The following is a 14,429-nucleotide window of genomic DNA, read 5'->3' as shown; positions in this document are numbered from 1 at the left end:
AAGATCGATTAAATCTTAAACAGGTAAAATAAAGATTAAACAGCAAGAACACGACCGCCTCATAGGGCCTACAATCTATCTGGACCGCTCCAAAGCCTAGCGGCATGACAGGACCGCCTCATAGGGCCTACAATCTATCTGGACTGCTCCCGAGCCTTCGGCATGACTGGACTGCCTCGCAGGGCCTACAGTCTATCTGGACCGCTCGTCGGTCCTTCCCGCCTGACTAGTCCGCCTCACAGGGCCTTCAGTCTATCCGGGCTGCCCTGGGTCTGTTGGCCTTCAGCACAAAGCAAGACTGCCTCAACCCAACTACACACACATGTCGACATACACATAATAAATAAGCAAACATATAGCATACCGATATAAATATTGCAGGGTTTGTTGACTGGCAACACAAAACAGCACAGTCTCAACCTAACCACACTACATCAACACATGCTACTAGAACATAGAGCAAGAACAGATAATAGACAGATCTAACAGATCACTAAGCATAACATCATCCTATCTACCAGGATACGGATCTAACATATCACCACAACATATGAGCATACGATAAACCAGGATAACAATCCAAAAGGGCCAACATTGGTGCCTTCGACCCTGTTAGTACAGTGAGGAAAACTCACCTCGATTGCAGAAGCTTCCTGGAAGAATCCCTAGTTGCTGCCCTGTCGACTTCTCGAGCTATCAATACCAGAACCAGATAAAATCTTAGTTAATAGGCCAAAACCCTCAAGTTTCGCCCAAGGTCAAACTTGGTCAAAAGTCAACGGTCAATGGAAGTCAAAGTCAAGAAGTCAAACTTCAGGCTGAGTACGCCCAACATACTTAGCTCGTACGCATGGCATACTTACTAACCAGAATCGGGACCCCATACGAGTACGCGCAGCGTACTCGAAGGTACGCCCGGCGTACCCGGCCAAATGACACTTTTCCATTAAGTGCTTAATCTCTTAAGCCCTTTCATCCAACACTCAGATCTAGTCCCACAACATCATTCTAATTCATAAAGTTTCCACATTTATGACGTTCCATGTCTAGAAAAGGTCCAAAAGCTAAAACCTTAACTTATCAATCCATTAAGACATCATGATACTCTCATGGAAGGTATAAAAGGATCAAGATTACATTCTTATGGATTCTAAAAGCTCCATAATGGATAAAGTTTCCAACTTTATCCATTAGAATGGTCTAAACCACCAAGATCTAGCCTTTAAGCATCAAATGGGACCAAAAGTGCATCTTTTTCAACTTAATCCATTAAGTCCAAGTCTCCAACATTCAGATCTAAATCACAATGATGTTTAGATGGATAAAGTTTCCAACTTTATCCATAACAAGGTCACAAACTTTCAAGATTTAAACTTTATGCACTAAAATGACCAAATGCTCATAACATCCAAAACTAGCTAGATAACAAATGCATCATCAAGATTCAAACTTTATACCTCTAGAAGATAGATCAAGGTGAACAAAGTCCAGATCTACAAGCTCCAATGCAACCAACACTTCTACAAGAAGTTCCTTCTCCAAGGTGCACCATGCATACTCCAAAGCACTCAAAATCACCTTTTTTTAGCTCAAAAGGCTCATCTAAGGCTAGGGTTTCATGAAAGGGGTGTTGGAGGGGTGGATGGTGAGAATAAAGTGGGTTTAGGGAAGTTAAGGAGCTTAAATAGGGCTTAAACCACGAAAATAGGGTTTGGGCACTGATTGCATATGCCCAACATACTTCTTGTATGCCCAATATTCTAAATGGTGCTTTAGTAGTCCCAGCGTACTCCCCTATGTACGCCCAACGTACTCAGCATAACCTAAAACCGACCAAACTTCAAACGGTCATAACTTCTTCGTTCTAACTCAGATTTTGACGTTCTTTATATCCACGGAAAGGTATCGAAGAGCTCTACCTTTTAATCAACTCATCCATGCCTCAAAACTTTCCGAACAAAAATCTAATTCCATAAAAGGCCTAAACTGCCACTTTACTGATATACCATTGGTCTCCAAAAACACCAACCAAACTCTTTGATCATCTAATCTATATTAATCACACTTAAATGAGTCTAAAACTTTCTTCCCTAAGGTCTGAAGCCTCCTAGTAACATATATTTGAGTCACGGTCCCTAATATGAATCGACTTAATAAGGATGTTACAATATCAAGAGGGCAATTTAGCCATTTCAATTGTCGGAGGGACTATTTCCACATATAAACATTGCCAAAATAACCATCAATCCAAAAAAAGTCATTGTTTGGACTAAAGACCCCAAAAAAATATATACCACAGGTACCATTTTTGTAGTTTTGTCTACAACTTAAACACTGATTATTTGTTAGCCTTACTTTACTTAATTAATTATTTGATATGAGTGCACTTAAATTTCTTAAAATATTATTTATTCGAAGGATATTATAGTGTAGCGGACTAAAAATATATGACTAAGTTATATGATGAAATTACTTAGCAGTTAATGCAAAACATTGAATGAACAATTTAAAAAAACTATTATTATGGTTGTATGGATTATATTTTCGTATTGTAACTATAATTATTTAAATTTTGGTGTCAATTAACTTTTTTAAGTTTGAAAATCAATGTATTTGTATTTTATTTTATTTCAGTAGTCTGTAGACATTATTTTTTTTACAGACTACAAACATTTGATCCACCAAATTTCTTTATAAATGCGGTCTGAAAACTGCATGCTTTTATCTCTTATAAAACAACGAGAATATGACTTATCAGGGTAATTACTTTTTTGTGTTGTTCATATCTAGCTAACTTTTTTTGCTTTCTTTTTTAACATCTAAATAACGAACTTGTTGAAAGTGTTTACATATAACCATTATGACCAACCATCGGAAGTTAAAGTCAATCATAATGGTCATATGTATACACTTCCAATAAGTTTGTTATCTAAACGTATACGAAAAAAAAAAGTTATCCAAATGCAAACAAAACGAAAAGATAATTATATTGATATTCAATTTTTTTTACCATCTAATTTTGATTTGGTATATAATTTAACATAAATGATAAATTTCTTTAAAATCATACCATTTTGATAAATATCTTTTTAAAATACATTATTTTGGTGAAAGAAAAAACTCCTGATTTGAGAAGGAAAAACACATTGTCATTTTATAAAATTTTATTTTTTAAAATATAATATAAAAATTAAAATCTACTAGAGACTAAAAATATGAGAGATTAGACCAATAAATTGAAAAAAATATCATATATATATATATATATAAAAACTCCTGATCTGAGAAGGAAAAACACATTGTCATTTTATAAAATTTTATTTTTTAAAATATAATATAAAAATTAAAATCTACTAGAGACTAAAAATATGAGAGATTAGACCAATAAATTAAAAAAGAATATCATATATATATATATATATATATATATATATATATATATATATATATATATTAATTATGCTTTCAAAAACGGCTATTAACATATCATGACTAATTTAAATGGACATAAATATTGTTTTAAAGTAATTTAATTGAATTTATTAATTTTGGAGACATTATGATCGATTACTTTAAATCGACTACTTAAAAAAAAAAAAAACTTATTTATATAATTATTCTTTTGTTTTGTTCATATACATATAATTTTTTTGCTTTTTTTATGGTCCATTATAATAATTATATATGAACATTTTAAAAAGTTCATTACTTAGTTAATTGTTAATTTTTTTTTTTCGCAATATAACAAAATAAAAAGATAATTACTTATTCCCTAAAATGAACAAAACCCTTGTCAAGATCCACCAATTCTGATTTTTCGAGTCAACCAAAGATAATAATATAAGAGAAATTAGATATTCTTTTATTTTTTTTTCTATAAATCATTTTATCCAATTAAATAGTGATATGTGTAACATTTAATGTTTATTTAATTATATTTTAGTATATTAATATAACACATATCATCATTTAATTGGATAAAAGGATTTATAAGAAAAAAAAAGTAAGAAATATTTAATTTCTCATAATTATAAATTAGAAAAAATATATTGTTTATCGATTACGTTGTATTGCTATTTTATTATACCCGAGATCCTGAGTATTTATATGGTACAAAAGCTATAATGTAAAGTACAAGTGATTATAGCATGCTCCTAATATGGTTAACCGTTGTTCAAGAAAAGCCCTTTTTTCTCCACTAATCTCTCTCATCCTCTGCTTTTTCCCTCAATAATCTCTCTCCCATTCCCATTCTCTCCCTAAATTCAATTCAAACCCTCACCAGATCTCTCTGATTTATCTATCGCTCATCGGAAAAATGGCGTTGTCGGCGCGTGACCAGAATGTCTACATGGCCAAGCTCGCAGAACAGGCGGAACGGTACGACGAAATGGTTGAATTCATGGAGAAAGTCACCGATGAACTCACCGTCGAAGAACGGAATCTCCTTTCCGTTGCCTATAAGAATGTGATCGGCGCTCGGCGTGCTTCCTGGCGTATCATCTCGTCGATCGAGCAGAAAGAGGAGTCGCGTGGTAATGAGGATCACGTGACTGTGATCAAGGACTACAGATCGAAGATCGAAGCGGAGCTCTCGAAAATATGCGACGGTATTTTGAAGCTGCTTGACTCGAGACTCATTCCTTCAGCATCTTCAGGTGATTCAAAAGTGTTTTATCTTAAAATGAAGGGAGATTATCATCGTTACCTTGCTGAGTTTAAAACCGGCGGTGAACGTAAAGAAGCCGCCGAGAGCACTCTCACTGCCTACAAGTCCGCTCAGGTTAATTTCTTCTTTTTGAATTTGTTGAGTGTTATGTAGATTTGGAAACAGATTCAATGATTTTGTTGAGTTGATTTAATGATCTGAATTGAATTTTTAGGATATTGCGAACACCGAACTTGCCCCAACACACCCGATTCGCCTTGGACTGGCTCTCAATTTCTCTGTGTTTTATTATGAGATTTTGAACTCTCCAGATCGAGCTTGTAACCTTGCGAAACAGGTATGAGCATGAGCTTTAAAACTTCATGTCATGATTCATGAAGATCCTTTCAACTTCTTTCACTCTAAAACTCCCTTTTCCAGGCCTTTGATGAAGCAATCGCTGAGTTGGACACATTGGGTGAAGAATCCTACAAAGATAGCACTTTGATCATGCAACTCCTCCGTGATAACCTCACTCTTTGGACCTCTGATATGCAGGTATATAATACACCTTCTCTTTACATTATGCAGTTGTTTTTATGAATCTTTACAATTTTGATATTTGAATTGGTTTTGTTTTGATGCAGGAGGATGGAGCTGATGAGATTAAGGAAGCAGCTCCAAAGCAAAGTGAAGAACAACAACAGCAGTGAGTGTTTGCAGACTGATTGTCTTTGTTTCTATTTTTATTAGGAGAATCCGGTTGCATTTGGCTTCTAATTTCTCCCTTTTTAATTCTTATGAGATTCTTTTTTGTCATGTTTTAAATTTAGTTTCATTTGCTAAATGTTCTAAGTATTCTGAATGAATTTTAATCTTTTACTTTTTGTGTATGGATGCATTTGTAATATGTTCTACCGAAGCTTTTTGGCACAGTTTTTAAAAATAGATCTTGAAATTTTGTTGATAATCAAATGCTTTAAAGTCGATATTTTAAAAAAGGAAATGATATTTTAATTATAGGGGTGTGTGTTATAATAGGAATCCCATTAAAATTAGATCTTGAAATTTTGTTGATAATCAAATGCTTTAAAGTCGATATTTTAAAAAAGAAAATGATATTTTAATTATAGGGGTGTGCGTTATTATAGGAAATCCCATAAGGGAAGGTATCGATATAAGTTATAACAATATTTTTAAAATGTATTACAATAATAATTCTCAAATTTCATATTATGCAGTGTTTATGGTTGATTGTTCAAGGTCTTGTTTGTTAGTTAATTATGGTTTAGTTGGCTGTTTGTTTGTTGCTAACGATCACTTGTGAATTAAACAGTCTAAAAGAATTGCTACATATTGGAATACAGAATACTACATGTTCCGTTGTTCAAAGGAATTGTAAAACTTTACAAATTAATAAGCTATACAACAATATTTTTTTGGGCCAAAAAAAAAAAAAAATAATACATGGTATTTATGATAAAATTACAACCAAATGAGTGGGTCTAAACCATGTGTCCGCTTGTATAAAATATATGAACAACGATAACTTGTTGCTGTTTGTACAACCAAAAAGAATTACTAAAGTTATAAATTATAAATAGATATAAATGGGTTCCCTTAGAGAATGAAAATTGAATGAAAAAAGATAGTGGGGTGAGAGAGGCTCGAACTCTCGACCTCAGGATAACTCAATATTAGCTATGAGACCTACGCGCTAGCCAACTGCGCCACCACCCCGATGTTTTTTGGACATATGAATTATATATTTATCATTCTTCCATAAAAATGATGTTTTCCGTTTACTATGTAAGATCAATAGAAGATCATAGAGATTCGTGGATATCATATACTTCAAAAAAATATATAAATGAAGTTATAGGGATATTTTTTATCTGGGGATGTATGTTTTATTTATTTATTTATTATTGTTATTATTATTATTTTTTTTTGCAATTTTTACCTAAAAACTCAATACAATAATTATACAAACCAATCATTTTCTACTCACAAATACATTTTTCTTTCCAAAAATGTTGATCCTTTTTATAATTATTGTATTTGGTCTTCATAATTGAACATAAAATTTCTTGGTAAACCATTGATTACTTACGATTGGATCATTTCCACTCAGAGAGGCAAAGGACTTCAAAGTACTTTTCCATTCAGAGAGACAAAGTGTAATGTTTCGTATTTTCTCCTCAAAACCTTTCATTCCATATAGCCAATGTATATATACACGTACAATACAAAACAGAAAACGGGCCAAACATGAGATGAGCCGAATCTATACATACAAAACATATGGATTATAAAACATACGCTAACAGTCCCCCGCAGGTTGAACGTGGTGAGAGTCATGAACGTTCAAGCTGGTTCGAAACTCAAGAAACAATGATGACAGAAGACTCTTCGTAAAAATATCCACATATTGCAAAGAAGACGAGACATGAAGAACACGCACATGACCCGTAGCAACTTTGTCTCGAACAAAATGCAAATCAATCTCTATGTGCTTCGTACGTTGATGATGGATAGGATTGGATGACATATAAACTGCACTTACATTATCACAATAAACAATAGTCGCCTTGGCAGGTACATAGTGAAGTTCTAGAAGAAGATTACGAATCCAACATGCTTCACAACAGCATTGGCAAACTCCCTTATATTCGGCTTCGACACTGGACTTCGAAGTCGTATTCTGACGTTTGGAGGACCGGGAGAGAAGGTTGGGTCCTAAAAAGACACAATAACTAGATGTAGAGTGTCGGGTGACAGGGCATCCAGTCCAGTCAGCATCAGAGTAGGCAATGAAGGAACGACTGGGAGAGGTATGTAAGTGTAGACCATGCGTAGTGGTACCTCGAAGATATCGCAAGATGCGCTTGAGAGCAGTGAAATGAGGTTCATGTGGATCATGCATGTATAAGTATATTTGTTGAACATCATACGTAATATCCGAACGAGTGAATGTAAGGTACTGTAATGCACCAGCCAGACTGCGATATAAGGTAGGGTCAGCAACATGAGGAGCAGTTCCATCAAACTTAGCGGACAAGTCGGCTGGCGTAGATGCAGGTTTGCAATTTTTCATAGATGCCCGATCAAGAATCTCAGTGACATATTTGTGTTGAGATAAAAACAAGCCGTCAGACGAACGAGTGACAGAGATACCTAGAAAATAGTGAAGATCCCTAAGATCGGTCATAGAGAACTCTGCACTTAATAGAGAAATGATGTGAGCCAAAAGCTGAGAAGAGGAGCATGTAAGAACAATTTCGTCTACATATAGTAACAGATATGCTATATGAGTGCCCTGTATATGAATAACGAAGAGTCACGTCTGTTATGAGCAAAACCAATATGTGAGATAAAAGTGGCAAAGCGCTGAAACCACGCTCTTGGTGCTTGCTTGAGACCATACAACGATCGCTGAAGTAAGCAAAAGTAATCAGGGCGAAAAGGATCCCGAAAACCCGGTGGTTGGTGCATATATACTGTCTCATGCAAATGTCCATGGAGAAATGCATTCTTCACATCTAGTTGTCTGATAGGCCACTTATGGGTGATGGAAATGTTGAGGACTGTGCGGATAGTAGCTGGCTTCACAACTGGACTAAAGGTTTCGTCACAATCGATACCAGGGCGTTGACTGCGACCATTAGCAACAAGAAGCGCCTTGTAGCGCGATACTGACCCATCTGCATTAAGTTTCTTTTTGAACAACCAAATACAATTAACGATGTTAGCAGCAGGAGGTCTCGGAACAAGTACCCAAGTTTTGTTAGAGATAAGAGCAATATATTCATCAGTCATTGCATTAAGCCAGTTGGGATCCTTAAAAGCCTATAAATAATGTTTGGGAACGAGAGCAGTGGTGTCAACATGAAGGTTTAATTTTCGAATGGGTTTAAATATGCCTTGTTTAGCACAAGTAAGCATTGGATGCTGTGAGTGAGTAGAGGTTTGAGGAATGGTCGGCAATATAGGGGAAGAAGGAGAGTCATGATAATCGTTAGGGCTAATAGAGAAAAGTGAAGTAGGTTGATATGAGCTTGTGGGTGTTGGAGGAGATGGGTCTGAGGATTGAAGGTGAGGAGAGCTTTGGGGTGGTGGGTTCATATGTGACAGTATAGGGGGCCATGGTCGGTAGGGGTGAGCAAAAATCGAACCGCAAACCGAAAAAACCGTATAAACCGAAACCGAAAAACCGAAACCGAAATGAAAACGGACGGTGCAGTTTTTAGTTTTGTAAAAACCGAAAATGTTCGGTGCGGTGCGGTTTCTAGTCTTGCAAAAACCGCAAAAAAACGAACCGCACCGAATATATATATATATATATATATATATATATATATATATATATATATATATATATATATATATATATATTAAGTGTTGATATTTGTAAGAACGAAGAACTCATGACAATTAAAGTTTCTATAAACATAAATATCTATCTTATGAGAGAATGATTGTATATTTTTAAGCATACATATAGTGATATTTACAAGAACAAATAATGTTATTATATTTTTTAACATTTTAGTATTAAGAGTACTAGTGATGATAATATCATTTTTATGAATACATTAATTGCTACTATCGTATGTACATGTGAAACAAATATTATATTTAATTCGTATTATATTCAAGCATTAGAAGCATGTTGGATGAGTGGTTATGTTATTTGATTTAAAAAAAAGAGGTGGTTGTATTGGTTCATCTCGAAGATATCATTTGAGCTTGAATTTTTCCATTCTTATAAGAGTATTGCTCATCGCATTTGAGATAAAACATTCACCATTCTCACATTTCATATAAGAGAGTCAAGTCTATGGCTTTTAACTCACATCTTTGAAGAGTCGTAGATTGTTAGGGATGAAAAATTTGACGCTCCTCATCTCTACATAAAGTTTCTCAAAAAATGATTAAGACTTCTCATCCGAGTCAAAGTAACTCGTTGAGTTACCTGAGTTTTAGTAAAAAGGCAAAACAAAAACCAAATAAAAAAAACTGACAAAAAACCGCAAAGAAAAACCGAACCGCAAAAAACCGAATAAAAAACCGCAAAAACCAAACCACATAAAAACCGAACGGTGCGGTTTCTAAACTTTAAAAAACCGAAGTTGCGGTTTTCGGTTCGATTTTGGCAAAAAACCGCACCGAACCGCACCATGCTCACCCCTAATGGTCGGGCCGATATGAGTTGGAACACGTGTTGAAGTGAGAGGGTGAGAGGAGTCGAGATCATCAAGAAATGTGTAGGAAGGAGCTTTGTTTGGTGTCATTGACCCGAATGGAAAAATAGTTTCATCAAATACTACATGGCGAGATATGATGATTTGATTTGTGTCAAGATTGAGGCGACGATACCCTTTGTGGTTGGTTGGGTATCCAAGAAAAATACATGGAGTTGATCTTGGGGAAAGTTTGTGATGAGCATCAATATGTGGGAAACAGAGACAACCGAACACACGAAGGTGGTCATAAGATGGGTGTTTATTGTGTAATCTAAAAAAAAAAGGGTGTCATTATTGAGGGTGGTAGAGGGAAGAATGTTTAGAAGACGAGTCGCCATATGAAGAGCTTCGGTCCAATAAGTTGGAGGAGGCCGAGCATGAAATAAAAGAGTACGAATGGCGTTATTTAAAGTATGGAGCATGCGTTCAGATTTTCCTTTTTGGTACGATGTGTAAGGGCACGAAAACCGAAATTGGATACCGGTTTGAGAGAAAAGTTGATGAATTTTTTGATTGTCATATTCACCTCCATTATCACATTGAAAAGACTTGATATCAGTTTTAAATTGGTTATTGACAAAATTCCTAAAATGCACAAATTTGTCAAAAACATCAGATTTGGCACGAATAGGATAGACCCAGACATAATGAGAGAAATCATCTAAAAATATGACATAATATTTAATACCACTCAAACTTTCAATAGGAGAAGTCCAAACATCAGAGTGTATTAATTCAAAAGGAAAGTGAAAAACAGAAATAGATGAACTAAAAGACAATTTAACATGTTTGCCCAGTTGACATGCATAACATAAAGTATAGTTTTTATTAGATGAACACGAAATATAGCGATTGTGAGCTAAATGCTTGAAAATGTGGTGACCGGGGTGGCCAAGATGTTGATGCCAAATGGATGGAGCAACAGAAACGAGGGCTTGATTTTTTGGAGAAGTGACGGGAAATAGATCACCGTGGCTATCACATCGGATTAGAATTTGTTTGGTGCGGAAATCCTTCACAGAAAAACCAAAAGTGTCAAATTCAATGGAACAGTCATTTTCACGAACAAAAATTAAAACTTTAATTATAGAGGGGGTAATTAAAACATTCCGAAGAGTCAAAGTACAATAACGATTAAGATGCAAAAGAGTAGTGTGACCTGTTTTAGTCACAGGTATTAAAGATCCATCACCAACTAATACAAATGAAGAAGAATTACTAATTTTATCTGAGACAGACTTGAGTATACCTGCATTTGAGTGAAGACGCGAGGTTGCACCAGTGTCCAAGTACCATTCAGCTGAGCCCGGATCATTTAATGTCATAGTATTGAACATTTGTGGAAGTGTAGTAGTGTGCTCGGGATTTTTGCTGTTGAACTTGATATGCTTGCTGGTGAGAAAAAGGCTGTTGGGCTTGTGAAAAAAACTGATGTTGTTGGTTATTGTTCTGTTGGGCTGGATGTGTTCTGTGCCCATTTTCGTGATGCTGAAAAACACCTGGGCTTGGCAGGAGGCCTTGCTGATTTAATACGTGATGTGGTTGAGGGGCGTAGGTCTACACCCAATTACCCTGTCGCTGATTGTGTTGCTGTTGACTTCCACTCAAAGAAGTTGCGCCGCCGCCATTGTTGTACCGACCACCACGACGGCCACCGCATCCCCCACGATAGTTGTCTCTATTACTACTGCTGTTGGTGAAGTTATTACGCCATTGAGATGAGCTGGTGTTTGAGTTCTGAACAGTGAGAGCGTGTGGGGAGGATGAACAGTCGGCATGTTTGTGGAGAGATTCCTTCTGTTCATCAAGAAGCATCTGTTGCTCTTCACAAAGGAGAATGGATCTAGCATCCCAAAAAGATGGAGACGGGTCCCTGTGTCGGATATTAATGGCTATGTACTGAAATTTCTTAGACAGTCCATTGATCATATATGCCACCGGGTTAGTTTCACAGACCTTAGCATCCATATGTTCTAATCTATCAGCAAGGGATTTGATTTTGTTACAGTATTTTGTGATGGAAGAGTTACCAAGAGAGATGTTTCTCAATTCTCGATCAAGCTGAATGATTTTCGAGGCTTTGTTATCTCGAAAAACTTTTTCAAGATTTTCCCAGATTTCAAAAGATGTTGTTTGCTTTTTGAAGATCATATTGAGAAGAGGGATAGAGAGAGTGGCATATGGCCATGATTTTACGATAGAGTCCTTGCGAACCCATGCATCCTTCGCAGACATTGATTCTTCTGTTGCTTTGTCTTTTTCTTTTTCTTTTTCAGTCGTTATTTGAGTAGAGGACTTGAGATGATCATCGACACCATACCCGATACAGTGAATTTCGAATAGTTCTCGCCAAATATAGTAATTCATTTGATCCAAATCTAGAACGAATGGGACTGCATGTTTGATATTAATTGTAGAGGAGGGTTTGTCTGTGATTGACATGATGAGGGGGAGAAGAAAGAAAAGTCAAGAGGAAAGGTTGAAAGAAAGATCAGATACGTAAAGATGATGAGAAGAGAGACGTCGGCTAGGGTTTATGGCAAAACAGAAAACATGCCAAACATGAGATGGACCGAATCTATACATACAAAGCATATGGATCATAAAACATATGCTAACACAAAGGACTTCAAAGTACTTTTCAAATTTATGTTAGAAGATCAATAGATATAACAAGAATTATGTGTATGTATTTTCTAATATGTGTAATTTCGACTCTATAGCATGTTACAACACAAAATCTGATTTGGAATAATCTAATAAATTACAATTTCTATTTCAGTCAAAATCCATGACTCAAAACACAAAATACTTTGTTATTGTTCCGGGTTCCTCGTAAAAAAATAATAAAAGAATAAAATAAACCGCAAAACTGACGTCTTTCTCTCTCTTTTATATATATATATATATATATATATATATATATATATATATATATATATATATATATATATATTATGCATTTTTTCGTCCATAAATACCAATTGTTAGAACAAGAGACAAACCCAAACTTGATTTAAGGAGATTTTTTTTTTCTAACGGTGAGCAAGTGTATTTTAACTTTCTAGAAACATTTATATGTGTTGTGTTCCTAATTACAATAGTAAACAAATTATTTTTAATAACTCCTAAATTTTTTAAAAATAAAGCAAATGAACTAACAATAAACGAAAAAAATTAACCAACATAAAACAAATAGCCTTTATTCCTTTAAATAAAAATAAAATAAGGTAACTTATTAAATTAAGCATAAAAAAAGCTTTTTTAAAACAAAGTCTAATAAAGCAATGGTAACCACTAGAATCAATTGAATTAGCCCAAAGAGCTCGGTAATACAAACCCACTACAAAATACAAATACATAATTGTTATTTTTGTTGTTGTTTTGGTACATGGGAATGGAGGGAGCAAAAGATCAAAGAAAGGATGCAGATTGCAGGGTCTCTTAAAATCGGTGAATTTTACCAACGGTGTTGAAAATATCTCCAATTTACCTGTTGTAAATATCACAAATCACTATTCGTTAAATTTGTCAAATTTTTTCCAGCACCAAATAGTTTCCTATTTTTATCACTCTATGTTACCAAATTCTAACTTCTTCTTTTCTCCTCATATGTATCACAATTTGGCTCTCACCATAATAAGTTGTGTTCGTCATTAGAAGGTTAAAAAACGGGGGGCCATGGTCTCCCTGACCCCTTAAAGCATCCGCCCCCGTTTGGTTTTATGGGTTGCTCTCTGCAAATTTAGGTTTCAAGCTTTATCAAACCTAAAACCTGAAATACTTGGTTAAAATCAAGATTGATTAAGTGATGGTTAAGGTAGTCATTTAATAAAAATATTATTTGGTCTGAACTAGATTAAGTTTGAATGATTTTTGAGTTTTTGCTGAGTTAATAGAACTCGCCTAGATGAAGGGGTCCACGTTTGATAGTTTTTGTTCGGGAAAGTGATGTCACGGAAAGTGTTGTATGAGAAAGTTTTCTGTCTGGAAAAGAAACCACGTTGTTTGATTGGACATCTAATTGACTGTGTGAATGATGAAAAATGACAAGATTACCTTGTTGTTCTATACTGTGATGGATGAAGTTGCTGAATAATTATAAAAACATACAAATTGTCATAGAAAATCAAAATTACATAATAATTATTTAAATTCCAAATAGAATGTCAATTAAGTTCTTTTTATTTTTTTTCAAGTTAATGTTACGCCGTTATTCTTTCTACAAATTTAAATATTTTCTAAACTCAACGTGTGATTATTGACTCTGTTTATGTACGATAGTGGAGGAATGGACGGATTTTTTTTTCAAAATATATTAGAATGATGGTAGTGTTGTCAAAATAATAATAATAATAATAATAATAATAATAAGAATTATTCCAATAAAAATGAATTAAAAATTAACTAAAAGAAATTAATAATCTAATAAAGTAATATTTATTAATATATAAATATTTTATATTTATAAATAATATTTTTTAATATATAATAATCCATTAAAAAGAAATAAAAAAGAATTATTTAAAAGAAAT

At 34.5% G+C, this 14,429-nt stretch overlaps 2 protein-coding genes, 1 long non-coding RNA gene and 1 other non-coding gene across 4 annotated transcripts; 2 read left to right on the top strand and 2 right to left on the bottom strand.

Annotated features, from left to right (window-relative positions):
• The first annotated feature begins 4,194 nt into the window (after positions 1-4,194).
• LOC145085265 (14-3-3-like protein) lies at positions 4,195-5,541 on the top strand. Its single transcript, XM_079023506.1, has 4 exons — positions 4,195-4,783; positions 4,884-5,006; positions 5,090-5,206; positions 5,296-5,541. The coding sequence occupies exons 1-4, from the start codon at positions 4,319-4,321 to the stop codon at positions 5,359-5,361; spliced, it is 771 nt and encodes a 256-aa protein (XP_078879632.1). The 5' UTR covers positions 4,195-4,318; the 3' UTR covers positions 5,362-5,541.
• Positions 5,542-6,300: 759 nt separating this feature from the next.
• Positions 6,301-6,388, bottom strand: TRNAM-CAU (transfer RNA methionine (anticodon CAU)). The gene is given in 2 exon segments: positions 6,301-6,336; positions 6,351-6,388. It is a non-coding gene; the product is annotated as a tRNA-Met (tRNA).
• Positions 6,389-10,549: 4,161 nt separating this feature from the next.
• LOC145085002 (uncharacterized) lies at positions 10,550-12,336 on the bottom strand. Its single transcript, XM_079023486.1, has 2 exons — positions 11,144-12,336; positions 10,550-10,907 (listed from the first exon to the last, which is right to left on the bottom strand). Exon 1 carries the CDS (start codon positions 12,334-12,336, stop codon positions 11,452-11,454), a length of 885 nt encoding a protein of 294 aa, XP_078879612.1. The 3' UTR covers positions 10,550-10,907; positions 11,144-11,451.
• On the top strand, positions 11,751-12,682 carry LOC145085160 (uncharacterized). Its single transcript, XR_013699622.1, has 2 exons — positions 11,751-11,835; positions 11,903-12,682. It is a non-coding gene; the product is annotated as an uncharacterized LOC145085160 (long non-coding RNA).
• Positions 12,683-14,429: the final 1,747 nt, after the last annotated feature.

The sequence above is a fragment of the Lactuca serriola genome, chromosome 1 (assembly GCF_051521515.1).
Source record: "Lactuca serriola cultivar US96UC23 chromosome 1, Lser_US96UC23_V15, whole genome shotgun sequence".
Taxonomy (NCBI): domain Eukaryota; kingdom Viridiplantae; phylum Streptophyta; class Magnoliopsida; order Asterales; family Asteraceae; genus Lactuca; species Lactuca serriola.
Note: the sequence above shows the minus strand (reverse complement) of the source record. Positions and strands in the feature narration are given on the sequence as shown.

Coding starts and splice junctions, on each gene's coding strand:
- LOC145085265 (XM_079023506.1), top strand. CDS start 4,319: ATGGCGTTGTCGGCGCGTGACCAGAATGTCTACATGGCCAAGCTCGCA. Junction 4,784..4,883: donor CTGCCTACAAGTCCGCTCAG/GTTAATTTCTTC, acceptor TTGAATTTTTAG/GATATTGCGAACACCGAACT. Junction 5,007..5,089: donor CTTGTAACCTTGCGAAACAG/GTATGAGCATGA, acceptor TCCCTTTTCCAG/GCCTTTGATGAAGCAATCGC.
- LOC145085002 (XM_079023486.1), bottom strand. CDS start 12,336: ATGTCAATCACAGACAAACCCTCCTCTACAATTAATATCAAACATGCA.